Genomic DNA, 27,854 nt, shown 5'->3' with positions numbered 1-27,854 from the left:
TTAGAGGAGTAGATGAACACAGTGTCTGAAGTTTCTTAAAAGCCCAAACTTTGTGTTACTGATAATAGAGATCCAAGAAAAAAATTTAAGTCAGGGGATTTCTCTAAGGACTGTGAAACTACAGATAGGGAGGCCATTTAAGGAGTTACTACATTTGCCTAGACAAGAAAGAATGAGGGTTCCAACAAAAGCAAGGGCAGTAGGGGGCACCTGGGTGGCTCAGTGGGTTAAAGCCTCTGCCTTCGGCTCAGGTCATGATCCCAGGGTCCTGGGATCGAGCCCCCAATCAGGCTCTCTGCTCAGCAGGGAGCCTGCTTCCCTTCCTCTCTCTCTGCCTACTTGTGATCTCTGTCTGTCAAAATAAATAAATAAAATCTTTAAAAAAAAAAAGAAGCAAGGGCAGTAGAGATGGAGAAGAAATGATGAATTGGAGAAAGGACATATAATTAACATCCTGGTAATCCATTAGGTGAGAGGAATAAGAGATGGAAAGATCCAGGAGGACAGAGGCATAGAGCACAGACAACTGGATAGACATTGCTACTATTAACTCGAATAAAGAAAAGAGAGGAAGAGCAACTTCTATGCAGGAGAGGGGCAGGAGGGAGAGACGTATCAAATTTGAAATACATGTAAAGCATCCAGACAATTAAAACACAGATCTGGAGACCAGGAAAAAAGCTGTGGGATGTAAATTTAGACCCCCCCCAGAATATGAGACATCTGGAGTCATAAAAGCTTCAGAGAGCATTTTTAGGGTAATGAAAAGAAGATGAGCCCCTAAAAGCAAGCAGAAGCAAAGTCAGAAAATAAGTTAAACAAGAACATCCAAAAGAAAACAAAAAAACCAAGGAAGAAAAATGAGATAGAAAACAAGAAAGAAGTTTCAAGAAGAGAGATGTGGTAGTAATCACTGTCATATTCTTAGGTACAGGGGTGCCTGAGTGGCTCAGTTGGTTAAGCCTCTGCCTTCAGCTCAGGTCACGATCTCAGGGTACTGGGATCAAGTCCCAAATCAGGCTCCCTGCTCAAAGCAGAGAGTCTGCTTCTCCCTCTCCCTCTCCCTGCTGCTCCCCTTGCTTGTGCTCACTCTCTGTCTAATAAATAAGTAAAAATCTTTAAAAAAAAATTCTTAGGTACATGTTAAGCTCTAGGTAAGAGGTTATTTCAGTGGAGAAATGGAAGCAGAACCCAAACTGTGGTGGGTTAAGAAGTGATCAGAACCTGGAGATATAGAAATGGTAAGTCTGGCCCTAAAAGGAAAGAGACAAGGCAACAGCTCCAAGGGGACTTGGGGATAACTGCAGAGGTCTGAGCTCATGTATCCGATGGAAAGTAAAGACATGGAAAGAATATAGAAGAGTGAGTGAATAACTGATAAAGGAAAGAAACAGAGTGTAATGAGGTCAAGAACATAGATAATGAGACTTGTAGTACTATAACTCAACTACACTTCTAATTAAAAATATCCATGATATATGAAAACTTAGGAAGGCACTCCTTAGTTTGCACTACTGCACAGATTTAAAGGTCTTAACACCCAAAACCTAATATATGCATAGATTTGAGAATATTCTATAAGTCCAACTTTTACTGAATCAATTCAGCTGTCCTCAATTAGTATTAGTCTGAATAACTAAAGTTTATTATATCTAAATTCAAATAACTTAGTAAAGACCTATTTACAAACCAGAGAAACAAAAAAGGTCAGTTCACTTCTGAAGCTTATGTTAATTTCACAGAAGAGCCATTAACTTGTGCAAACTCCATTGACTCAGAACAAAAAAAATCAGGTTATTTCACAAACCCAGTTAGCTTCCCTATTCTAGGATAAAATTAGTCATGATCAGAGAAAATACATAAAAATATTTTCCTTGCCATTAGCCTTTAAATGCAGATATACTGTATTTATGAAATCAGATATTTATTTAAGGGTCATTATAATATTTTATCATAACAGCAATAAGATACATTTGTAGACAAATACATACGGCATTTCAATAAATCAAATAATCCTTAAAACTAATATGGTATAGTTATATTAATGCTTTTTAACTTTCTTGTTTAGAAATCAACCAAGTGCATTTAGAAATCTATGTATTATTATTTTTAGAAGAAATTAAAGCTACTAATTTACATTAAACATAATTTATCAAAAAACTAGATGTTCATATTTTATTGTGTGTCTTATTAAAAGTATTAATACACCTCTGTAAAATGTAAACTACATTTGCCTTTCTTTAAGAGATTTTTAATAAAGTAATGTATTTCCTGAAATATGTTTACTTTAAAAATGCAGTGACTTTATTTTGACAATGAGGACATTATTTTATTTAGTAGAGTAGTAACCTACACAAGAGTGGTCTGGGAGTCTAGAAGAGTTAGTGTAACTCTCCTGCAATGATTTTTTTTACTCATATAATCTGACCCAATTTATCTTCTTGCTCACATAATCTGGCCAATATGTTGAAACCTCTTTTACTTAGTTTCAGTAAGTTTTTACCTGAAAAACATTACTATCCAATATCAGTCTTGGCAAGTGAGAAATAATATATAAAGAGACCCACGCACACAAACATACACACAAACACTTTCAATAAATATATTGAATAACAACAATGCCATTAATAATTTACCATGGAACACAAAGAAATCTTGTGACTCAGTCATTTACATGTGCTGGGATAAAGTTGCACAAAATCTCTGTATGTTTCTTAACAGGGCAAAGCTAAAGGGGCTCTCACTGAGTGAGCTTGGTATTATTTGGATATAAATCTCTAAAGTAGTATATTTTCGTGTTTAATCAACTATAAATCCAGACTAAGTTCAGTAATATATCCTATGAATAACCCTTTTGATTCTTGGGAGATGGGTGATTAAGAGAAATTTTATTTTTAAAATAAAGACACTTCATAGGTATCAACGATGTCTTAAACAAGAAAATACTGGCAATTCTGAATAATGGTTTTGACTTAGACAGTAGTATCTCAGTTTTATATCTTTTTTTACAGCTTAGGAAAAAACTGTTGACATTCCATTTTTTTCAGTGTCCTAACACTGACATCTTCTGACTACTGAGGAGAACTACATATCTCCTTAAAATATTTCCCAATGACTAAAGCTTAACTTTGCACCCACTTTACTAAAAGCATGGAAGCAATTAACATTTGTTGAATGCAGATAATGTAATGGATATTTCAAACACTACCTCATTCGATCTTTTAGCGCTTATAAAATAGAAATATTATAGGAGGTATGTTTAAGTCTTAAAAATAAAATATTTAACAAATGATGCTATTAAATCAAACAACTATTTTTTTAAAGGCTCACTGAGGCTTCTGTTAAGACTTTATTGAGAAGTTCACTTGGGTTACTGTATTTTTAAAAACAATAAAACTGTATTGATCTGAAAGTTTTCATTTTATATTAGGCTATCCACAGTAGATAAACAGGCAATGTAGCATAAGCTCTGGGTTCAAATCTTGACTCAACTGCTTATTAGCTAAGTGAGGCAAAGCATATTACTTAGCCTCTCTGTGCCTTAATTTCCCTATCTATAAAATAAGAATGGTGGGGCGCCTGGGTGGCTCAGTGGGTTGAGCCGCTGCCTTCGGCTCAGGTCATGATCCCAGGTCCTGGGTTTAGGCCCCGCATCGGGCTTTCTGCTCAGCAGGGAGCCTGCTTCCTCCTCTCTCTCTGCCTGCCTCTCTGCTTACTTGTGATTTCTGTCAAATAAATAAATAAAATCTTAAAAAAAAAATAATAAAATAAAATAAAATAAAATAAGAATGGTAATTGTACTTACTTCATAGGGCTGTTATGAATATTAAATTAATTGATACTTGTAAAGTACTTAGAACAGTGCCTGGCACTTAGTAAGTGCTATTCAAGTGTTTTGATAAACTGTCAGAATTTAGGTGCTTTTACTTTACTAGTAGATCAAATAAATACCAAAATCTATTCCATTAGTCAGAAAAATTAAAATTTCCTCCACATCATCACTTATTCGTCAGGTTTTATCTACTAACAAATTTTACTGAGTGCCTTTGTTCAAGGTCCTATAAACTGTAAGAGGAGATTCTGAAATAAGTGTCAGAATGTAAATATAACTGCAAATCTGTAAAGATCTGGGATAAATAGACTTTGACCAATACTGACCAAGGTTCTGCTTAGAATGACCTTGTTTTTTTCCCTATCTCTTATTTCTTCATGATCTCTCATATGGACCAGGTAATATGAAGCTCAATAAAAGGATTCAGTAATTAATTACCATAGAAGTATGAAACTTATCACAGGCTTGTTACAACACATAACATTCTTGTTTTGGTCATATGATACTACTTCAAAATATGTTATATTCCCATATAAGTAAACCGATCAATGTGTACATATAACCGCTTCTACCAAACAGAGAAAAACATGAAATATAATCCTATCCGTTAATGATATAAACCTCAAACTACCTATAATTTAGCATAAAACTACATATTTACATAAAATTATTATTATTGAATAAAAATTAGGCTTGGGGAACAGGTGCACAAAAACAACAGAATTTGGTATTCATAGGGAAGCTTTCCTTTATTGTTCATCTGAGTCAGGAATTCCAGTAATGGATTCTGACTAGTACTGAAAATTATGCTAATTCCCCTCGTTTCTATAAACATAGCAGACTTTAACCACAAATGAATAATATTACAATATTTATAAGGGTATACACAGTAAAATTTCATTAAAACCCCATTAACTAGAAATTTGGGATGATTCAATAATCTAAACTTTTAAATTTACCTAAGATAAAAGATCATCTTGAGAAATCTACTAAGGTAGCAAGAAGAAAAAATGGGGGAGAAACACTTTCAAGCATTTTTAGAGCCACGTAAGTAGCATTATTTAGACAGAAACAGTTAAATGCTAATTGCAAATACATGTGAACTATATGGTGAAACAAATCTACTGAAAGACTTTTCTAGCCAGTTCTTTTAAAACATAACTACATATTGCTACAACTAGCAGTATAGCAAACATTCAACTTTCATGTCAAGTATCTGGTAATCACAATTCACATTGATCTACAGAGTCATTCTTAATTATTCTGAATTACTGAAATTTCATATATTTAACTGGATCATATTATATATACCTATGCATGTGGGAAACCAAGATAAAATAGCATATTTACTACATGTAACTAGAGTTATAGGCTACCTTACTAATTCAAAACTTATAAAACCAAAGCTAATAATTACAAAGTAAATTTTGCAATTTAATAAAAAGTACCTTGAAATATTCTTTTCTAATCTGTTTGCTCCGCCTCCTTTCTTCACTCTGCCAGATTATAGGTTGAGATTCTGGCCACTGCTGTTCATCTACTTGATCCTTCTGATTTTCTAAGGGCTGTAATGAGACAATTTCTTTTAACTAAATAAATGAGAACAAAATACTAGATACAACAGGAATTCATTTTCCTCTTACCTGCCATGTGAGGGGTGATAACGGTGAATTAACTTCATCTGCTGTGACACTACAAAATTAAAGATGCCTTAATATGGTAAAAAATTTAGACTTACCCTTAGGAATTTATTATGAACAATAAAGAGTTGTCTCTCCCTCTCCCTCTCACTCTCTCTCTTTTTTTTTTAACCAGAAATCTAAAGAATTTACCCATGTCTATAGTTTGAACTAATAACATAAAACTTAAAGTCCAGAAAAACATATTTAAGTTCCCAATCACTTCTATCCGTTTTAAAAACTCAAAATTCACTTATTTAATATCATCCCATGCAAAAGACTACTCTAAGGACTTTTTAGAGGCCAAAAGAAATGTAATACCTAGACATACAGTGAAAAAACAGAATGTTTGTTACATTAAATCACAAAAACCAAAAATCTAATAATTTTATACAAATTTATTTTGTTTAAATGCCAAAGAGATTAGGGGAGTAATGCCTTTTTGACTACTGAATTACAGATTATGAACCTCTAACCCTTCATTCTGACACACAGGGGTTATGGTTGAAATTCTTCTCATCTATTTTTGTCAGGAAAAGTAAACTGCACATCTTGTTATTAGGCAAGAAGTTCCTTTGAAAAAAATACACAGACAAAATGCCCACTAGAGCTATTATTAAACACTGTTGTAGAACTTCTCTATTGTACAGTAAGAAAGAACATTTAAAAATTAGAAAGAAACAAACAAATTTTCAAAATTTATGGAAAATATGATTATCCAAGGGGGAAAAAACCCTATTATTATTAAAAGAAATTTACCAGTTATAAAAAATATACAAAAGTTAATAGCTTTCTCATATATCAGTTATAACAAGCTATAAAATATATTAGGAAAAAAATTCATTCATAAAAGGAAGGAAAAGCAAAAATAGTAAGAGCAAACTTAACTTAGACATGCATTAGACCTACAAGAAAAAAACTACCCATGTTGGGGCACTTGAGTGGCTCAACCAGTTAAGCATCCAACTCTTAATTTCAGCTCAGGTCATGATCTCGTGGTTGTGAAATCAAGCCTCAGCATTGAGCATGGAGCCTGCTTGGGATTCTCTCTCCCTCTGCCACTCCCTCTGCCACCAACCCTGTTCCCTATTTCCCGTTTGTGCTCTCTTTCTCTCTCTCAAAACAAAACAAAACAAAACAAAAACTACCAGTGTGTCTAGAAAGGAAACTGAATAAGTATAAAGTTCTTAGAAAGTCTAAATATTGGGCACATGGGTGGCTCAGTTGCTATGCATCTGCCTTCAGCTGAGGTTATGGTCCCATGGTCCTGGGTTGGAGCCCTGTTTGTCGGGCTCCCTGCTCAGCCGAAGGACTGCTTCTCCTTCTTCCACTCCCCCTACTTGTGTTCCCTCCCTCGCTGTCTCTCTCTCTCTGTCAAATAAATAAATAAAATCTTTAAAATAAAAGAAAGACTAATTTTAATGGGTATAACCATTTCAAATTATTTGGCAGCTGAAATAAAATATAATTTAAAAATAGAAAGTATTTCTGGACTTGTATTATGAGACTTGATAAAAGAATTTCAAAGTTAATTTGGAAGAATAAATGATAGAGAAAAGTTAGATAATAAAGGGGACTTCCCTACCAGGAAACTGCATATATTCTATTAAAGTAATTAAATATTATGAGATCCAGAATTTATAGATTTTTCCAGTGGAAGACAAGTACAGGACCACAAATATAACAACCTATGATTTAAAAAATGAAATTCACAATTGTCATAGAAATGATAGGTTATGTAGCAAATAGTGTTGAGACAACTGATTAGCCAATTATAAAACACACAAAGAAAGAAAGAAAAACAGAGGGTGAGGAGGGTAGGGAGTAAGAAAAAGAAAGAGAGAGGGTGCAAAAGAGGAAGAAAAAACCAACTACCTTACCTCATATCAAATACCAAAGTTAATGACTAAAAGATTTAAGTATGAATAAAGAGGAAATCACATAAGTATATGAAAAATATGGGCAGTAAGTTTTTTTTTTTTAAAGATTTTATTTATTTATTTGACAGAGAGAGATCACAAGTAGACAGAGAGGAAGGCAGAGAGAGAGAGAGAGAGAGAGGGAAGCAGGCTTCCTGCCGAGCAGAGAGCCCGATGTGGGACTCGATCCCAGGACCCTGAGATCATGACCTGAGCCGAAGGCAGCGGCTTAACCCACTGAGCCACCCAGGCGCCCTGGGCAGTAAGTTTTTAAATGTTGGGGCAGGGTGTTATATGAAAGAAACAAACTAAACATTGACAAAACATAACAAAATGTAAGAATTAGACTTTGCGTCTGGCCAAGATAGAATAACAGTGATCAGATTTATACCCTGACAGAAAACACTAAAAGAGCAGACAAATATATAGAATTCTGCTTTCCAGAACACTGAGTATCAGGCAAAAAAAAAGACATTTTATCCCTTACAGATGGGTAACAAACAAGGTGAAACCCCCATAATTGCATCAGGTTGCTGCAGGAAAAGTTTCCAAGCTTCTAACCCAGAGAGAAGGAAACAACGTAAGGTCCAGGGAGCTCCCTGAATTGAGGAGACGAAGCTGGGAGCCAGGGTGAAAAAGATGGATGGCATTAACAGGACAAAGTGAGAGAGAAAAAAAGCAAAGCACAGAAAAAGAACTTAAAAGTTCTACAGAAGCATTCTTAATATTTTCAACAGAGTACTGAGCCCTGATCATATGCCTGAGAAAACTACACTAGGCAAAAGAACGAATAGCCAGAAAGACAGAATAATTCTCAGACTTAGAGAGGACTATGAATAAATTAATACCAGTTCCCACCAGCCAGACTGGAAAAGCATGCAGTTCATGGGGCATCAGCTATAGTACTAAGAAAAGTCTTCCTCCAGTAGGGGGCCAAATCTAGTCCTAGACTAAATGCCACACTGATTCCATATAACAAGTTATAAAACCAAATCCCCCAAATATCAAATTGTTGCCAATTAATTTAACCACATCCTAGAACAATGTTCAAGAATATTTATAATGATACTGTAAAATCCAGCACCCAAGAAGGTGAAGTTCACAATGTCCAGCATTCAATCAAAATTCAATCAGGTAATATTCAGAAGCAAGAAGAAAAGACTAAATATGTTAAGTACAGACACAATAGACATAAAATAGATAAAAATCAAAATTCAAGAGATGAAAAGCACAACATCTGAAATTAAAAATAAACTGGATAGTGGGGGGCTGGGTGAGCCTGGTGATAGGTATTAAGGAGGGCACATATTGCATGGAGCACTGGGTGTGGTACATAAATAATGAATCCTGGAACACTGAAAAATAAAATAAAATTACAAAAAAATAAAAATACATAAAAATAAACTGGATGGGATTAACTGTACATTGGACATTTAAGAGGTGTGCCTGGCTGGCTCAGTAGGCACAGCATGAGACGCTTGATCTTGGGGTTATAAGTTTGAGCCCCACATTAGGTATGGAGATTACTTAAAAATAGAATCTTTAAAAAAAAAAGAATTGATTAGACTTAGTAAAAGGCTTAGTAAAAGAACTATCAAAAATCAAATGCAGAAGGTGCTTAGGTGGCTTAGCCAGTTAAGTGCCTGCCTTCAGCTCAGGCCATGATCTTGGGGTCCTACTTCTCTCTCTCCTGCTTCCTCTGCTTGTGCTCTCTCACTCTCTCTCTGTCAAATAAATAAATAAAAGCTTTAAAAAAGTTAAAAAGAAAAATCAAAGACAGAAAGAAAAATATTGAAGAGGACTGAACAGAACCTCAGCGACTGGTGGGAGACTTTAAGTAGCCTAAAATAAATATAATTGGGGTTCCAGAAGAATAGGTCAGGTGACAGAAAAGATCTTTGAAGAAATAAGGGCCCTAAATTTACAAATTTCATGAAAACAATAAACCCGCAAATTTCAGAAGCTCAAAGAACTCCAAGCAAAAGAAAAATGAAGAAAACTACACCAAGATACCTCATAATCAAATTACTTAAAAATAAATGATAAAAAAAAAATTGTAAGCAGCAGCCAGAGAAAAAAGACACATTAGATTCTATGAAACAAACATTGACAAGAGAATTTTCATAAGAAACAATCTAATCCAGAGGACAGAGGAGAAAATTCTTTAAGGTGCTGAAAGAAAACAAAAATGTCAACCTAGAATTTTGTATCAGCAAAGATAGCTTTCAAAAATGAAGGCAAAACTAAGACTTTCTCATACAGAAGCTGAAAGGATTCAACAAGAGTGGACCAGTAATAAAAGTAGTCTTAAAGCTTCTCTTTCAGGTAGAAAGAAAACTATACATGGAAATACAGAGCTACTAGAGATAGTTAAGGGAGGAAAGATAAAAGACATTATTCTGATTACTTAAATCTCTTTAAAGAAATAATTGACTCTTTAAAGCAAAAATAATGACAATGTATTATGGGGTTTATAACATATATAACTAAAATATACAATAACACCACCACAGAGGCCAAAAAGGAAGAAACAGAAGTATACTGTTGTAAAGTTATGCAATGTATGAAATGGCATAATAGCACTTGAATGTAGACTGTGATAAGTTAAACACTATTCTTTTTTTTTTTTTTGGGTCAGAAAGAGAGAGAGAGCGCGAGCACACACAAGCAGAGGGAGAAGAGACTTGATCCCAGGACACTGGGATCACGACCTGAGCCAAAGGAAGATGCTTAAACGACTGAGCCACCCAGGCATCCCAGTTAAACACTATACGTTAAATCCTAAAATAATCACTAATGTACGATAATAAAAAATCATAGCTAATAAGGCCATGAAGGAGATAAATGGGAATTTTAAAATAAAATTAAAAAGAGGAAAGATGGGTATAACGAATAGATAAGACAAAAGCACAAAAGATGGTAGATTTAAATCCATTAATATCAATAATTCCATTAAATATAAACAATATGAACACTGCCATTAAGATTCTCAAATTAAATACAAAAGGAAGGTGCTACCATATGCTAAATACAAGAAATCAACTTTCTCCACAAAAACACAGGTAGGTTAAAAATAAAAGGATGGAGAAAGATATATCTATCATGTTAACACTACTCAAAAGAAAGCTGAGATGACTATACAATATCAGAAAAGTAGACTTCAAAGAAAACTATCAGAAATAAAAAAACGTCATTTCAAAATGACAAAGGCGTAAGTTTACTAAGAGGACACTACAGTCCTAAATATTTATGTATCTAACACAGAGTATACAACTATATGAAGGGAAAATGACAGAACATCAAAGCCAAATTCCCAATTAGTCCTGGAGATTTTAATAGTCTTCTCTCAATAACTGATAAAACTAACATTGTAGTGTGCCAAGGGAGTGGTGTGGTGGTGAAAAAACAGTAAACAAAGTAGTATATATTCAGAATGCCAGATGGAAAAAAATGTATAAATTTGGAATGTCAGAGGGTATTACGTTCTTGGACAAAAATAAAACAGGGTATCGAGGGGCACCTGGGTGGCTCAGGGGGTTAAGCCGCTGCCTTCGGCTCAGGTCATGATCCCAGGGTCCTGGGATCGAGCCCCGCATCGGGCTGTCTGCACAGCAGGGAGCCTGCTTCCCTTCCTCTCTCTCTGCCTGCCTCTCTGCCTACTTGTGATCTCTCTCTGTCAAATAAATAATTAAAATCTTCAATTTCTTTAAAAAAAAAAAAAACAGGGTATCGAAAAAGGACAAAGAAGTGGGGAGGCATCCTCTTTTATTTAAGTTGTCCAGGGAACTCCTTGCTAATGAAGTGAAATTTGAGCAGAAACCTGAAGCCAAGGGAACAAGCCATAAGGCTATCTAGGGGGAAATCATTTCAGGCAGAGGCAAAAGCCTCCAGGGAGCAGGAAATGCCTGGTGTGTGGAGGCCCGTATGGCTAGAGAGCAACTAACTAACCAGGAAGATCCAGGCAAGAAAGAAGACAGGAGGGAGCCAAATAACGAAGAGGTTTCTAAGTCCTTAAAGGACTCTAGTTTTTATCTTGAACGAGATGGGAAGTCATTAGAGAATTATGAAGAGTGACATGATCTGACTTACATTTCAAAAGATAAAAATCTGATGCTTTTTTGAAAAACAGACTAAAGGAAAGCAAGGGCATGAAACCTGTTAGGAGGCTTTTTTTTAATAACTGAAGTTAAGAGATGGCTAGAGCCAAAATAAGTCAGTCAGAGAAGGACAAATATGTGATTTCACTCGTATGTGGAATTTAATAAACAAAACAGTTGAACACAGGGGAAGGGAAGAAAAAGTAAAATAGGAGGAAAACAGATAGGGAGGCAAACCATAAGAAACTGTTAACTACAGAGACCTCAAACTGCGGGTTGCTGGAGGGGAGGTGGGTGGGTGGGGGATGGGCTAGTAGGGTGATGGGTATTAAGGAGGGCACTTGTTGATGAGCACTAGGCGTTGTATGTAAGTGATGAACCCATAAATTCTACTCCTGAAACCAATATTACACTAAATGTTAAGTAACTTGAATTTAAACAAGAACACAGAAGGAAAAAAAAGTAAAACTAATATAAATAAATAATAAAAAAATTTAAAAAAATTTTAGAAGACATGGTGAGGGCTAGGGTGGTAGGTGTGGAGGTGGTAAGATGTGATTAGATTTGGGGTATATTTTGAAGGCAGAGTCAAATAATAGCAAATAATAGCAAATCCATTATTTGCTAATGGATTAGATATGGCATGTGAAAGAAAGTGACATGTTATGGTTGACTCTGAGGTTTTTGAGCTGAGCAACTATAAGGATGAGTTGAGGGACGCCTGGGTGGCTCAGTTGGTTGGAGGACAGCCTTCTGCTCAGGTCATGATCCCGGAGTCCTGGGATCGAGTCCCGCATCTGGCTCCCAGCTCCACAGGGGAGTCTGCTTCTCTCTCTGACCTTCTCCTCGCTCATGCTCCTCTCACTGTCTCTCTCTCAAATAAATAAATAAAATATTTTTAAAAAAAATAAAAAAATATAAGGATGAGTTGACATGTTTTGAAATGGGAAAAAATTAAGGAAAAACAAATTCAAGAGGTGCAAGGAGGAATTAAGAGTGTGGATTTGGAAAGTTAAGTTTCGTATGCCTCCTGGGGCTAATAACACATTACATGTTAATAAAAAAATAAAATAAAATAAAAAGTTTCATATGCCTATTATACATCCAAGTGGAGGTGTTGAGTAGGCAACAGGTTATACAACTCTTTGGTATATGTATATACATACACACATGCATATGCAAATATTTATGCACACAGATAGAAAAAGGCTCTAAAGGGGAAAACACCAAAATACTATGACTTGTCATCTCTGGAGAGTGGGAAAATAGGTGATATTTATTTATTTATTTGTGTTTGCCAAGTTTTGTAATTTTGCAACAATAAAGCTACATTAATTGTTTTTTTTTAAAGAGATTTTATTTATTTATTTGACAGAGAGGGAGACCACAAGTAGGCAGAGAAGCAGGCAGAGAGTGAGTGGGGAAAGCAGAGACCCCAATGCAGGGCTCCATCCCAGGACCCTGAGATCATGCCCCAAGATGAAGGCAGAGGCTTAACCCACTGAGCTACCCAGGCGTACCAAAGCTACATTAATTCTTACCAGAAAACTTTTTTTAAATTTTGTTTTTAAAGAAAAAATTGAGTGATTGTTTTGAAAATGAGAAAAGTAGAACTAATAGTTATATGAAAGAGAGGTCAGGATTAGGTATCACACTTTTGAGGTTTGGGCAATTGGGTCCTTCTCAAGAGAATATCAGGAATCTGGGGAGGAAGCTTAAGATGGGAATGAAAAGAAGTGAGGAGCAAAATAATAACACAAACTTTAAGGAGAGCAAATATATAAGATAACAGAATCAGTACTCAAAAAGGGAGGGAGTGGGTTAAATCCAATTAATGAAATTTGAGTAGAGGAACGTTTCTAGACTTGAGTATAAAAAGTCATCTTTATTTTGAACTGAATTCTGAAAGCCTAAGTGAAAAAAAGAAAGGGCAATTCCAGTAGAGAAACCAGGATATAGAACAGATATGAAATCATGATAGATAAAGAGAAAAATTACTGTTCCTAACAGCAAAACGTGCCAGTGGAAGAGTGCATGATTAAGGTTTAAGGTAAGCAGAAACTCACTTCAATCTTAGGGGTTCACTTAGGCATTTTCAGCTTTACCCTGAAAGTGATAACCAGTAGAAGATAATAAATGACAGTCACAGACGGTTTTGGAGCCAACACTTACATCGATGCAGAAGACAAACTTAAACGTAGGCAAAAGTGAAGAATGGAGATATGTCTGGGGACTGTTGTGGTAATCCAGGAGGAAAAGGATGGAGCCTAAACCAACATGGCAGTGCTAGGAATGAAGAAGTTGGGACAGATGGAAGTAATGTTAAGAAGCTATAATTTTCAGGGCACCCAGGTGGATTAGTCAGTTAAGCGTCTGCCTTCAGCTCAGGTCATGATCTCAGGCTCCTGGGACGGAGCCTCACATCTGGACTCTCTGCTCAGCAGGAAGTCTTCTTCTCCCTCTCACCCTCCCTCTGTGCGTGCTCTCTCAAATAAATAAAATCTTCAAAAAATTTAAAAAAAAATAAAAAATAGAAAAGAAGCTATAATTCTCTGTGATTGACTGAATTGGGAGGGGTGCACGAGAAGTTTCCATTAATTTCAAAGTTGCTGACTTTGGTGACTGAGTAATGGTACATTCACACTCAGGCAAACTATACAGAAGAAATAAATTTGGGAAAAAATAAGTTCAGCTTAGACTATGAGGTATCCAGGAAAAGATATCAGTGGGATGTGTGAATCTCAAGAAAGCAAAATGTTCCTGTTACCATATGTTAAGACTTGAGGTTCTGCAGCCAGACAACCTGGGCTTGAATCCTCACTGTGGCACTTACTAGCTGTGTGACCTTGAGCAAATTATGGTAATTTCTGAGCCTCGGTTATCTCCCTTACAAAATGAGGTAACAAGAGTAACAACTTCATAGAGTTATTATGAGGATTAAATGAGATAAGACATCTAACCCACTAAGAACAGTTTGCATACAACAAGCATTCAAGAAATGTTACTTCTCTCTGTGTATACTTCTATACGAACCCTACACCCAGCCTTGGACCTTAACCCTCCTACAGGAATGACCCAGGAATTGAACCTAATACAAACTTTCAAACTGCCAACAAAATAAATAGAAACTTTCAAGGTCTTTGGGTTCTCTGGAATTCACATATATTAACTTGGATCCTGAATTCATAAGGAAGAATTTAGTAAAACCCAATTGAAATGAAATAAAAAACGTGAACAATAACAGAGAACAAACACAATGATGAAGAAACACATTATTCCCAACAGTAATGAGTTAGTAAATAAATGCTTCTCTCATTACAACGAAATGCAGGTATGAGTAGAAAAAGATATCAAATCAGCATTTTTTAATTTGTTTATATCAAAAGTAAATTGAACTGGTGGCTAGGACACAGTTTGTCATTAAATTATCTAGTTAGTTATATTAAATCTGTATCATTTACTCAATTAAAGCCCACATATGGGAACATCACTATTAGAGAATCAAGTCTCATTAAAAACTACTAAATATAAGGACTAAGATATTTTTATACCTCTTTTCGCATTCCACAGTTTGTTGTTTTGGCTTGTTTCTTGGGACAGAAGTTGAATGATTAAGAATCCTAGAAGTAAATCAATACATTAATTCCAAAATACATTAAAGAGAAAAGTATTTACACATGATATAAAAGATCTCCATAATAAACTGCATCTGGTCCATGAAGCTCTCTGCTAGAAAACAATGTTTATATATTATTTAGATCTAATGTCCATGGCTATTATGAAGGAATGAAGCTCACCAACTCCTCCACACATCTTCTTTTATAAACCTTTTCTCGAGGCCTGGATATCTTCTAACCATACTATTGTTGCCCTCTGTCCATCTAACTTTTGGCTGACACAGAAAAAAAAGAGATGCAGATTGTTTAGGTGCCATCATGACTGATTTCATTTTCCCAGCACAGCAAATGACATGAGTTATGTTGATGGAACAGATGACCATTTTGCCAAAAGCCAAATAACAAGTCTTCCTTCTAAATGTAAAGCCATGTTAAAGTTCAATTCTTTAAAAAGTTTATCAAACTTTTAATACCCAAATGAAATGCTATTTGTAGAAAACAAAAAGAATGATAAACCATCATGAGAGAACTCTTGTCCATATTTTTATAGAATTCTAAGTATTAATCTGAAAGTCAACTTTCTTTCGCATAACTCATTAAAATATTTAAGAGTTCTTAATATTTATTTACTCTAGATTGAAATATAACTTCTCAATTTTAAAGTTTAGTCTTATAAGGAATAAAATATGTCTTATTCAAAAAACTTTAGATGTCAACTATCAAAACACGGAGGATAAAATAATTTAAAATTAAAACTACATATTTACTACTAAAAGATATTGTAAGCTAAAGTTTGTAATTTCAGAAAGATGGTTAACCTAAAGAAACCAATTTCCATTAGCCCGGTTTCCTCACTAGCTTGGATGGATTAAAGCCTCCCTAGGAGGAAATCACAGTGAGGAGCCAAGGGCAAGTATCACAGGCAAAGCAGTGTAGCTTTGTACCAACAATTTTGGATTGACAACACCTTTATTCTTCTTACTATGAACATATACTAAAATTGCACTTAATCCCAAAATGCAAAAGAACTAAGGTAAAAAAAATATCTAGGACTATTAGGAAGAAATACATCCTTAAAGAGTGGTTTTTAAAAAGGAGATGTAACAGTAAGAACTGTCCTGAGGGGTGAATGTCAGAATTATTGACAGGGGGAGGTGAGGGATCAAACTACAATGCCCTCAGTATGGTAAATTCTAAATTCTCCTCAAGCAACACTTATTAGCGTTGTGATTACTGATGTGTATAAATCATATTGGAGCAGATAAACAAAGTTGGGATCCATTTACCTATAAAATGTATTTTATACACTTGAGAATTCCCCTATGTAAACATTTGTTTGTACATGGATATTTAATGTTTTATTCGTGACACTCAAAGTCAAAATAAACACCTACATTATCTAAATATCTATTCTAGATTATTAACATACTTCCCTAACCCCGTTATTTGTACTGTATTTTAAGTAAATGACTATAAAATTCAGCTGAACCACCTGGCCCCTTAATACTTAAGGCTTCCATAAACTCTAGATACCTTGATGCATGTCCTGCGCTTCTGGTCCTCTGGAAGAATTTTTCACTGAATGATGCTCTATAACACAAAGGCCTCCATCTGTATTCACATTTCCCGTACATCAACCAAATCAAAAGATGGGAGAAGTAAGATGTTTTGGGAGAGGACAGGGAAGTCATTAGTAAAGCAAGCAGAAAAGAAAGAATGGATAGATTTTAAGGGTTGAGAGAACGACCTAATTAGTTATAACAAGCTAGAGGTTAACATGATGCCCCTCAAACTGAAACATTCATATATATGGTAAGAAAAAAAAAAATCACATGAAATAGGGTATGTATATAATTCCTATCATTCTAAACCAAAATAATAAACTTCTCAAAATGTGATTTTCCTTTCCATGATCCTTAATTATACTTCAATATAACTTTCCAGAATTACTTTTTTATTTAGCCATATTACAGAGTACTAAGAAGTATATCATTCCACAATAAGTGAAAACTCTAAGGACACACTTAACAGCAAATAAAATCATTATTAAAAAGAAAGACATAATAGAAAATACTATACAAGTTAGCAGGAACGAAAATGCAATGGGAACCAGTCAACTGAAGTTATTCATTGCAAAAGCCCATAAGTATTGTAAACCTCTCTTTATGATGATAACCACACAAATTTTAAGAAGCCAGATAAACATCAACTTATTCAGCCACATAAGACTATCTGTATAAGAAAATGAATGGTGGGGGGTGCCTGGGTGGCTCAGTCGTTAAGCAGCTGCCTTTAGCTCAGGTCATGATCCCAGGGTCCTGGGATAGAAGCCCACATCGGGCTCCCTGCTCTGCAGAAAGCCTGCTTCTCCCTCTCCTGCTCCCCCTGCTTGTGTTCCCTCTCTTGCTGTCTATCTCTGTCAAATAAATAAATAAAATCTTAAAATAAAAGAAAGAAAGAAAGAAAATGAACAGGGGGCACCTGGGTGGCTCAGTCAGTTAAGTGTCCAACTCTTGATTTCAGCTCAGGTCTTGATCTCAGGGCCATGAGATAAAGCCCCAAGTTGGGCTCCATGCTCAGTGCAGAGCCTGCTTGAGACTCTCTCCCTCCCTCTCCCTCTGCCCCTCCCCCCAAAATAAATAAATTCTTAAAAAAAAAAAAAAAAAAAAAGAAGGGGTGCCTGGGTGGCTCAGTGGGTTAAAGCCTCTGCCTTCAGCTCAAGACATGATCCCATCAGGTTTTCTGCTCAGCAGGTAGCCTGCTTCCTCTTCTCTCCTCTCTCTCTGCCTACTTGTGATCTCTGTCTGTCAAATAAATAAATAAAATCTTTAAAAAAAAAAGAACAGTAGCTATTTCTCTAATAATTAGATAAGAGTGTTGGTGGACATTTGAAAAATTAGCTAAATAATTTAGAATAAAACAGTTAAGATAATTTTTAAGATGATAGTTTTTTTTTTAATTTCCCAAATTACAGTGAAGATTAAAAACTTGCAGAATAGCTATTTTTAATATAGGGAGCTTCACTGATTCAGAGGGACTTCAATACACCCAAATACAAGTAGAAATAATCCAGTACTTTAACAAGGGGGTAAAGATTAGCTTCTAAATATTCAACAATAAACTGTCAAAACATAGTAGCTTAATCTATGCATCTCAAAGAGGGAGCAGTCTTCTAAAAACCGGCCTTCAGACTTTGAACACTTGTGAGTTATCTACTTGATAGCTTATTTCATCTCCTTTCCCACCCTTTTTCACTATTATTCTGTGCAATACCCTCTTGTTATTTTCCTAGGGTAGTTTTATCCTCCAAGTACGAGTACAAATTTGCTTAAAGAATAGAAGACACCTTTAAGAATAGTATGAACTAAACAATTGGCAAAGTTTCTTTAAGAAAATGATCACTGGGGGCGCTGGGTGGCTCAGTGGGTTAAAGCCTCTGCTTTCAGCTCGGGTCATGATCCCGGGGTCCTGGGACACAGCCCCACATCAGGCTCTCTACTTCGGCAGGGAGCCTGCTTCCTCCTCTCTCTCTCTGCCTACATCTCTCCTACTTGTGATCTCTGTCAAATAAATAAAATCTTAAAAAAAAAAAAAGAAAGAAAATGATCACTGATTTCATTCTTTTTTTTTTTTAAGATTTTATTTGTTTATTTGACAGAGATCACAAGTGGGCAGAGAGACAGGCAGAGAGAGAGAGGGGGAAGCAGGCTCCCCACTGAGCAGAGAGCCCGATGTGGGGCTCAATCCCAGGACCCTGGGATCATGACCTGAGCCAAAGGCAGAGGCTTAACCCACTGAGCCACCCAGGCGCCCCGATCACTGATTTCATTCTAAGCAGTTTTTTAATTGCCTTTAATTTGGGAGTACATGCATGGCTTCTTTCAGCTGATAGCTAACACTACATTTACCTTCAACTAGTAGCTAGCTAAAGAATAGTTAAGGAGCATAGAGTCAGAGGAGGAGTTCTAGGTGGTACTTTCTGATATGTGAGAGTAATTTTACTCCACATAAATCCTTTTAAATCAAGACAATAAACAAAAACATTATAATGACTTTAAAACTTTAAGTGAAATGTTATAACTCCTGATTTAGAATTTAATCTTATTTTGTTTTAAGATTTTATTGATTTATTACTTAGAGAGAGAAAACCCCATATAAACAGGGGGCAGGGCAAAGGGAGAGGGAGAAAGAATTTCAAGCAGACTCCACTCTGAGCATGGAGGCTGATGCAGGGCTTGATCTCACGACCCTGAGATCATGACCTGAACCAAAATCAAGAGATGTGCACTTAGCCGACTGAGCCACACAAGCATCCCTGACTTGCAATTTTAAATAGCATTTCAGATTTTTCATTAATAAAATTGGAATCAAAAGCACAATATGGTGTGAAAGAGAAAATCTATAACCAGAGAAGGTACAATTAACATCAAATCCTCTAAGGGATGGATATATCTTTATAGAAGATTACTTTTGATTTTTTTGGACCCACTCAAATCAAGTACTGTAATAGCAAACAAAAATTTTAATTATCTGCATCTAAGAGATGTGAGCAACAGCAACATATTTTAGAAGAGAAGAAATTATTTAGTGGAGAAAATCAGCATACAAAACTTCTGAGATCAGTTTAAGTTCAGCCATTAACAGAAGAGAACTGGCTAAGGATCTAATTTAAATTGTCTATAAATTACAGATTTTTTAAAAGTAAAATGTGCTCTTTACATTATGACCAGGTCTCATAAATATTTTAAGGCCTTCCAGAATAAGACATAATTATTACATTAGTGTCACTGCATCAAAAGATCTATATCCATGTGTGCTAATGTCTGAAATGGGTGATGAAGAGAAAGAGCAGATATAGAGAAATTACTTTCGCATACATCTAAAAAAAATAACAAGTTATTCAGAATGAACATAACTAAATTAATGGTTCCTCTTAGCTTTAAATTTGTTAATCTCATCTTCAAGCAATCAATTAACTAATAACAGTATTACTGAGTACCTACCATGTACAAGGCACAGTGCTAGGTGTTATTTTTTACAGATTACAAAACTATCACAATAAAACCCACAAAACATCACTTGATATTGTTTCTAAACCAAAAAGAATAATTCAAGTTATAGGAAGACAAGAAAAATAGTAGAAAACTGAAAAATATAGAAATGATATATATGACATTGTTAAAATCTAAAATTATGCCCTCCAATACTATTTTTAACATAATCAGAGAAATAAATATTGCTGTGGGTTCTTTTAAAATCAGTATTCTCTGCTCATAATGATAAATACAATCATTTCAACTATTGGGTAGAAGAGACAGAAACTTAACTATTTTTTAAGCCACATAGAGCAGGTGGTGGCTTGTTTCATAAACCTCTTAAACCATGAGGACAACCAATACTTTGATTATACTGGAGGGAGAAAAACATACATAACCTCACAAGTAGCCAATATAAAAAAAGGCCCATTAGAAATGAATGATAGGAAAAGATCAGAAAATGGATTTCAGAGAAAATGGTGACAGAAAGTTATGGTAGAAGAAAAATGTGAACTGGGAATGAGGATACATTAGATATAGAAGGAATAAAGAAGAGTGATATTTTCTAGTATGGATTTAATTCTATAAATGTAGTAGTTGCACAAAAAAGAATAATCAGTAATTATTTAAAAATATAGTGGCCCTTAAAAACAGACATTTGCAATTTGATAAGTTTCAATAGTAATTATTTTTCAAAGCATATCTAAAAGCAAATGCCAGTGTACTTAAATTTTTAACGTTCCAAAACATGGTCATGTGACCCACAAACATTTATTGTTTTGGTTAAGAGAAGTAAAGTACTTATTAGCTACCCATGATAAATTTAACAAAATTATTCTTTTAATTTTCTCAAAACAAAAAAACACTCAAATCTCCTTTATTATTTCAGAACTATAAATATAGTACTCTCAGTACGTGAAGATGGCGTAATAGCTGACCCTCAGCAGCACAGAGAACTTCTGGATTAAAAATGGACTTGCACCAATTCTATCGTCATTCATACATCTTCCTTATTGCCAATGGCATGTAAGGAAAGCCTAGCCAGAGGGAAAAATCGTCATTGACCAAGGAACACACCAAAGTGAACCTGTGACCTCCAAATCATCATGCTGATTAAATCAACCATTATAAAGTTCCATTCAATTTTAAGGAGTTTACACATATCCCAAGTAATCTGGAATCTGATAAAAAGTGCACTACATACACATGACATGTACTTAGGAGGTAATACTTATAATGTATCTGTTATTGTGAGCTAAAAGGATTATCAACACATAAATCAGTTATTATTATTTAGCACACAAGAATAAAAGAGATACCTACACAATAATTAAATAAAATGACTGTGAATATAAAGTATATGTCAATTGTGTACATTAATTTTACACTTCTCTCCTAATTATTCCCTATTGTCTTTTAGTAGTTAGTCCCTAAACATAGATCTTAAGATGGTCCTATTGTTTACTGGAAACTTCATTTGATAGTCTTTGATAATCACTTAATGATTATAAAGTCTGCCTATTTAAATCTCATTACTGAAAAAATACCTGTTCTTCTGCTCTTGCTGCAATAACTGAGCGGCTATTTTTCTCAAATCAGTTACTTCCTTCAAATCATCATCCTCTTCCTCTGCAAGTAACTGTTCTTTCCCAAGTCTGAAAGGTGACACAAACATGGTTATCCAAAATGTAAGGCAGATGATATTTTATGCCAGCTTCCAGAAACAGAAACCACTTTTTCATTTCTAATATCATTTAAAAGGTAAAATCCTAATGTCCTTGTATTTAAAATATTAAAATAAAGAATAAGGAATATTTAAGGAATATGAAAACATATCTAACTTCTATTCAATAGGAAATGTACCATACTGGTGATATTAATATAATTAATGGCTAACAAAGTAAACTGTATTACCATTTTGTAATTTCTTATAATTTAACAATGCATACTCCCCAGTCTTGAGTGTAATAAGAACTACAAAGCTCTAATATGCCTGTCTTTATAAATATCAAATGCTATGAAAATTTTACTAAACCACCCTACTTTTATCAGTTTATTCATCATAATGTTAAAATTCTCCATGTAAAATGTTTGAGTAGAAGAAATACAAACAGGTACAAGTAAGACTGGCAAATTTGCAGTAAAATGCTCATTAAAATACATAATTTTTAATCATTCATAAAGAACAAAGGAATTTTTAAGTAAGTTGTTCTCCAAACTCTAGTAATTTTATCCCAAAAGTATTTCACTTAAAACAAAGTATCAAATCCTAAGACTTTGTATCTTGACCATATCTTATATGCCACTGTGACACTCAAGTTAATACAACTGTCTTCATGAGATAAGATGAGAAAGTAAGAGAAAAATGAAATACAAAGAGTACAAGACAAAGCAATGTACCACCTTATGGGGTACCAGAGATGACTAATTCATAACTGATTAAAAAGTTACCAGTGAGGTCACTTGGAGGAAGCACAATGTAGAGAAAAGAGAAAAGCTTAGGGATCAGAGAGAGTTACATTCACACCCTAGGTGCTAGTGGACACTATCTAAGTGGTTCTAGGCAGGAAACTTTAGAGGCTCCAAGCTTCCCCCTTCCTTATCTGTAAAAATAGAAACAGTATCAACCCTGTAGGATTTAGTAAAGATTAAAAAGAAACATGAAGGGCATCCGGCTAGCTCAGTTGGAAGAGCATCTGACTCTTGATCGTGGGGTCATGAGGTCGAGCCCCATGTTGGGTAGAGAAATTAAATAAATAGAACTTAAAAAAAAAAAATCTTAGGGGCACCTGGCTGGCTCAGTTGGAAAAGCATGCTACTCTTGATCTCAGGGTCATGAGTTCCAGCCCCATGTTGGGTGTACAGACTGCTAAAAAAATTTTTTTAAACTGTAAAAAAAAATTTTTTTTTAATAAAAATAAATAAGAAACATGGGAAAGCACATAGCACAGATCCTGGTACATGGCAGGTATTCAACAAATGATCCTTCTTTCCTTCCTACAGCTACGAAGCAACTTTAAGGAGTGACTAAATACGGCAAGTCATATTCCAGCATTTCATAAGATAAACGATACAGAAAAGATCCAAAGTGGAATGATTTTAATAAAATACAGGGATAAATACCCATAAAATTACTATAACCAGCCTGATGAAATGGAAAGTGTATTAGACCAAGAGTTGGAAGACCTGAGTGCCAGACACTTGAAACTGCAGGTCTGTTTCCTTATTGACTAAATGATGCAAAAAAAAAAAAAAAAAAAAAAAAAAAAATCACCTATTTTAAAGAGTTGCTAAAGAGCTCAAATGAAGCAATGTATGTGAAAATACAGTCCTCCTCGGTAATAATAATAGGAGAATTACACTTCTGGCAGGCAGGGGAAATGTATATACTACACTCAGCTTAATTGCTTACTATAATTTTCAGTTTAATTGAGGAATGCAGACAAATGAAGTAGTTATAAATTAACTATCTGAAAGGTAAATGAACCAAAAATTAAATTTTTCCAAAGTACTCTCAAGTAGGAATACCTAACAAATATTTCATGTATAAGTAACATTTCAATTTGAGAATTCCTATATGCTTACCTTTTTTCATCTCCCAATTCTTCATTTTTCTGAGATTTCTCAGGACCCTTTTCTTTCCCCTTATATAAAAGAAAGTTATAATTTTAAATCTATGTGGTATACTTTCACAAGATCAAGGAAAGTATGCTATTAGTATTTGTTCAAAGTTTTCTTTACCTTAAGGAAAGAGACATATGATCCAATATGTGCATCTCCTTGTTCAGGAACTGCTACATCTTCTGTGTTGGGGTCAATAAAATCATACACCTCTTGGTCTAATTACAGATTAATATTTGTCAGAAAATATAAATAGTAAACAGTGTACTTTCATACTGTATTGTTTAGAATAATAGTCTATTTTTTTTCAATAAAAGAACTGGCTGAAGATTCTAAAATTTTTTAAAATGCATTTTTTAATAAGAGCAATATACATGAAATAAAATTAGCAGGTACCATATGAATTACCTTTCTGAGAATCAGGTTTACTTCCTATTGAGTGACTGTCATTTCTTGACGTCTGCTCTCTATTTGACTCTGAGACTTGAGAGTGAAGGCTTATTGTGTCATCATCTGATGGCTGAAAAGAATAAGCACAAAGTACAAATGAGGTATTTTAAACATAGAAGAGGATTAAGTTGTCTTAATTCCACATAATAGAATATCTGCTTTACATCTCTAGTTCTCAAACCAAAAAATATTATGGTAATAGCAATGCTCTGCTTCTAAAAATGTACATGTCCTTTTTTCATCTGAAGTCATAAAATGTAATAATGATATTTCTTAAGCAAAGTAAATCAAGTATGTACAAGTGTCTACATATTTCAAAACTCTAACAAACTTTTAAAATAAAATAGATCAGCAATAGAAAAGACTCACTTCCGTTGTAGATAATCGTTTCTCTCCATTATCACTTCCAATTCCAGAGTCAGGGCCATGATTTTTATTTGGATAAAAGTCCTCCATACTATGGAAATAGAAATTCTAAGGGCAATTAGGGTTTTCTTCTTAAATAAATACAGACTTGACCTAAAATTTCCCTAGGTAATATAGAATATACTCTCTTGATGTCTAAGATCCTTAAGGGAAAATATCAGAAATCTTCTATAAAATATTTTACTTGTATACCTCGTGTAATATATTCCCTGCATGTGCTCTGTTGTAGTGTCAATTGTTGGGGCATATGGGTGTCTCAGTCAGTTAAGTGTCTGACTCTTGGTTTTAGCTCAGGTCAGGATCTCGGGCTTGTGGGATCCAGCCCTACATCAGGTTCCACGCTCAGCAGGGAGTCTGCTTGAGATTCTTTCCCCCTCTCTCTCCCTCCACCTCTGCTCCTTCCCCCACCCAGCATGAACATGCCCTTTCTCTCTAAAAAAATAAATAAATAAAACCTGTAAAGTGTCGACTGTTAAGAATAACTATTACTTCTCCTGAGAGAATCAGAAAAGCAGAGAGTCCTGCTAGAAAATAACCTTAATGAAAGAGCTTTCTATTTTTCTGGTTTTATACATTTCACCATAGAACGTTGAAATATTTTTTAACTACAATTCATAGTTTCTTCATTAGCTCTAAAAATAAGCTTTAGCTTTATAAATAATGCCTATCTGAAAATTAAGAGAAAAATGCAAACAAAAAAAAAAAGAGAAAAAGAAAGTCAGCAAAGAATTGAATGAACAATTGTTTTGGTATGTGGATAGAGCTATCCTTGCAAATTTCTGAATTACACAACAGTATGCCACCCAGGCTGCAAAGTATTTTTCACTTTACTTTGCAATTTACATACACACTCTATACAAACCATTTTTTATGTGCCAGGAATTAGGCTAAGTGCTTTAAAGGTGATACCTCATATATGCCTTGTTTAAATTCTAGCACGTTGGTGTTTTCTTTTTGCAGGTGAAGAAACAGGCCCGGACGGATGAACAAGTTACCCAATGACCCGCAATTTACGAATGGCTTTTTATTTTTTTTTTTTTAAGATTTTATTTATTTATTTGACAGACAGAGATCACAAGTAGACAGAGAGGCAGGCAGAGAGAGAGAGGGAAGCAGGCTCCCTGCTGAGCAGAGAGCCCGATGCGGGACTCAATCCCAGGACCCTGAGATCATGACCTGAGCCGAAGGCAGCGGCTTAACCCACTGAGCCACCAAGGTGCCCCACGAATGGCTTTTTAAAATTTGATCCCAAGAATCTAACACTAAAGTCCCTGATCTTAATCACTATGCTATATTTCTTCCCCAAATACTGATATGCACACATTCCAGGAGTGTATCGATAAACTCAGGTAAGCAACTACCAAGTAAGTGTCAGGCACTATGCTGAATGCTTGAAATGAAATGAGATGAATTAAAAAATGTTTGACCTCAAAGGGCTCCCAGCCCAGAGAGGAAGTATGTATATATATTTTGAAGACTAAGACAAAAGCAAATATAAAGTACTATGAGAAAAGAGAATCAATTCTTGATAAGTTTAGGAAAGGCCTCACCCAAGAATGTGGCATTTGAGCTTAGTCTTGAAGGATAAAGAGAGGCAATACTTGCTAGCATTTATTGAGTGTCTACACTGTATTAGCTAATGTGCCAGGTACACATCATATCTTATTTATAATCCTTACACTCTACAATTTACGCATTATTTCTTTTTACGAGTGAGGATAATGAAGCTTAACTTTACGGGGAGAAAAGTGGGGGAGCGGGAAATGGAGAAGCAGGCTTCCTGGAGCCCAATGCAGGGCTCATCCCAGGACTCTGCGATCATGACCCTGAGCCAAAGGCAGATGCTCAACCAACTGAGCCACCCAGATGCCCTGAAAAAATGTAACATTTACTGAATATCATTTCTTGAACTAGTTGCCACACACATATTTAATTCTCACAAGCTTATGAAGTGGGTATTGTTAACACCTTAAATAAACAGGCTCAGAAAGATTAAATAATTTACACAGTCTACAGTGGATTTAAGAGGTTAAACCATGATTAGAAGCAAAATCCATCTGACGCCACTGCACAATAATATATCCATGTACTATACTAAAATATATGTGTATTTGTAATAGTTGACAATGATAGTAATAAGCTATTTGTTGAGGAATTGTTTTGGTAAGGCATTGTGTTAAGTACTCTATATACATTATTTAATTTAATCCTGGCAGCATCCATATGATTATTTTCCCTTTTACACATAAGAAAACTAAGGACTAAAGACATTATGATACAAGGAAATAAAGTTACCAAGAGCTGGAGAAGGACTTCATGGGCATTTATGTCTAACTCCAAAAGTTGATATGCTTAACTACTATAATGCTTAGCTATGTAGAATAAGAATTTACAAAATAGTCAAGGTATGGAAGGCTCTATTATCCTGTACTATTCTATATAGTAGCCACTAGCCAACATATATAGTTACTGAGCACTTGAAATGTGGCTAGTCTAAATTGAAATGTGCTATAAACGAAAAATACACACCAGATTTAAATGATATAATAGAAAGAAAAAGAACATGAAGTACCTTACTAACATTTTATAAGAAATATAAGTTGTAATGATATTTTGGATATACTGGGTTAAATAACATTACTTTTTTAAGGATCTTATTTATTTGTCAGAGAGAGCCCACAAGCAGGGAGAGCAGCAGGCAGAGAGAGAAGGAGAAGCAGGCTCCCCACTAAGCACGGAGCCCAATGAGGGATGTGGGACTCAATCCCAGGACCTTGGAATCATGAAATGAGCTGAAGGCAAATGCTTAACTGACTGAGCCACCCAGGCATCCCTAAATAACATACTATTAAAATTAATTTCATGTTTCATTTTTAATTTTTTTAATGGATTATAAGAAAATGCAAAACTACATATGTAGCTTATATTACATTTCTATTGGATATCATTGCTAGAGACTATCACCAAAATATGTCTCAGTCCTGTCCACTCCTTTTCATCACTACTACAGTCACCCTGTTTAAGACCCCTCGTTCTCTTGGAAGTACTTCAAAACTCAACTAGTCCCTGTGCTTCTGCTTTTGTTTATTTCCAATCTATTCTCCTTACAAGAGCCAAAATAGACCTCCTTTTAAAAAAGGAGGTATAAATCGGATCATTCCCCTGCCTATAACTGTC

General features: G+C 34.9%; 1 protein-coding gene across 5 annotated transcripts in view; it reads right to left on the bottom strand.

Annotated features, from left to right (window-relative positions):
* The window catches only part of LRCH2 (leucine rich repeats and calponin homology domain containing 2), a 106,636-nt gene that overhangs the window by 28,659 nt on the left and 50,123 nt on the right, over positions 1-27,854 (bottom strand). For 3 of the 5 annotated variants that reach the window (XR_007124863.1, XM_047716686.1, XM_047716687.1), the window contains exons 7-15: positions 24,621-24,708; positions 24,210-24,321; positions 23,922-24,019; positions 23,766-23,824; positions 21,728-21,835; positions 16,678-16,755; positions 15,079-15,147; positions 5,476-5,524; positions 5,281-5,397 (exon numbers count right to left, since the gene is read on the bottom strand). Coding sequence is in view for 4 of the 5 variants with exons in the window: in XM_047716686.1 (XP_047572642.1) it covers positions 5,281-5,397; positions 5,476-5,524; positions 15,079-15,147; positions 16,678-16,755; positions 21,728-21,835; positions 23,766-23,824; positions 23,922-24,019; positions 24,210-24,321; positions 24,621-24,708 (778 nt within the window). In the remaining variant the exon portion in view is untranslated. The remainder of the gene's footprint in view (positions 1-5,280; positions 5,398-5,475; positions 5,525-15,078; positions 15,148-16,677; positions 16,756-21,727; positions 21,836-23,765; positions 23,825-23,921; positions 24,020-24,209; positions 24,322-24,620; positions 24,709-27,854) is intronic. The other 2 variants (XM_047716688.1, XM_047716689.1) reach the window with 1 other exon arrangement.

This window comes from Lutra lutra, chromosome X, assembly GCF_902655055.1.
Source record: "Lutra lutra chromosome X, mLutLut1.2, whole genome shotgun sequence".
NCBI lineage: Eukaryota > Metazoa > Chordata > Mammalia > Carnivora > Mustelidae > Lutra > Lutra lutra.
Note: the sequence above shows the minus strand (reverse complement) of the source record. Positions and strands in the feature narration are given on the sequence as shown.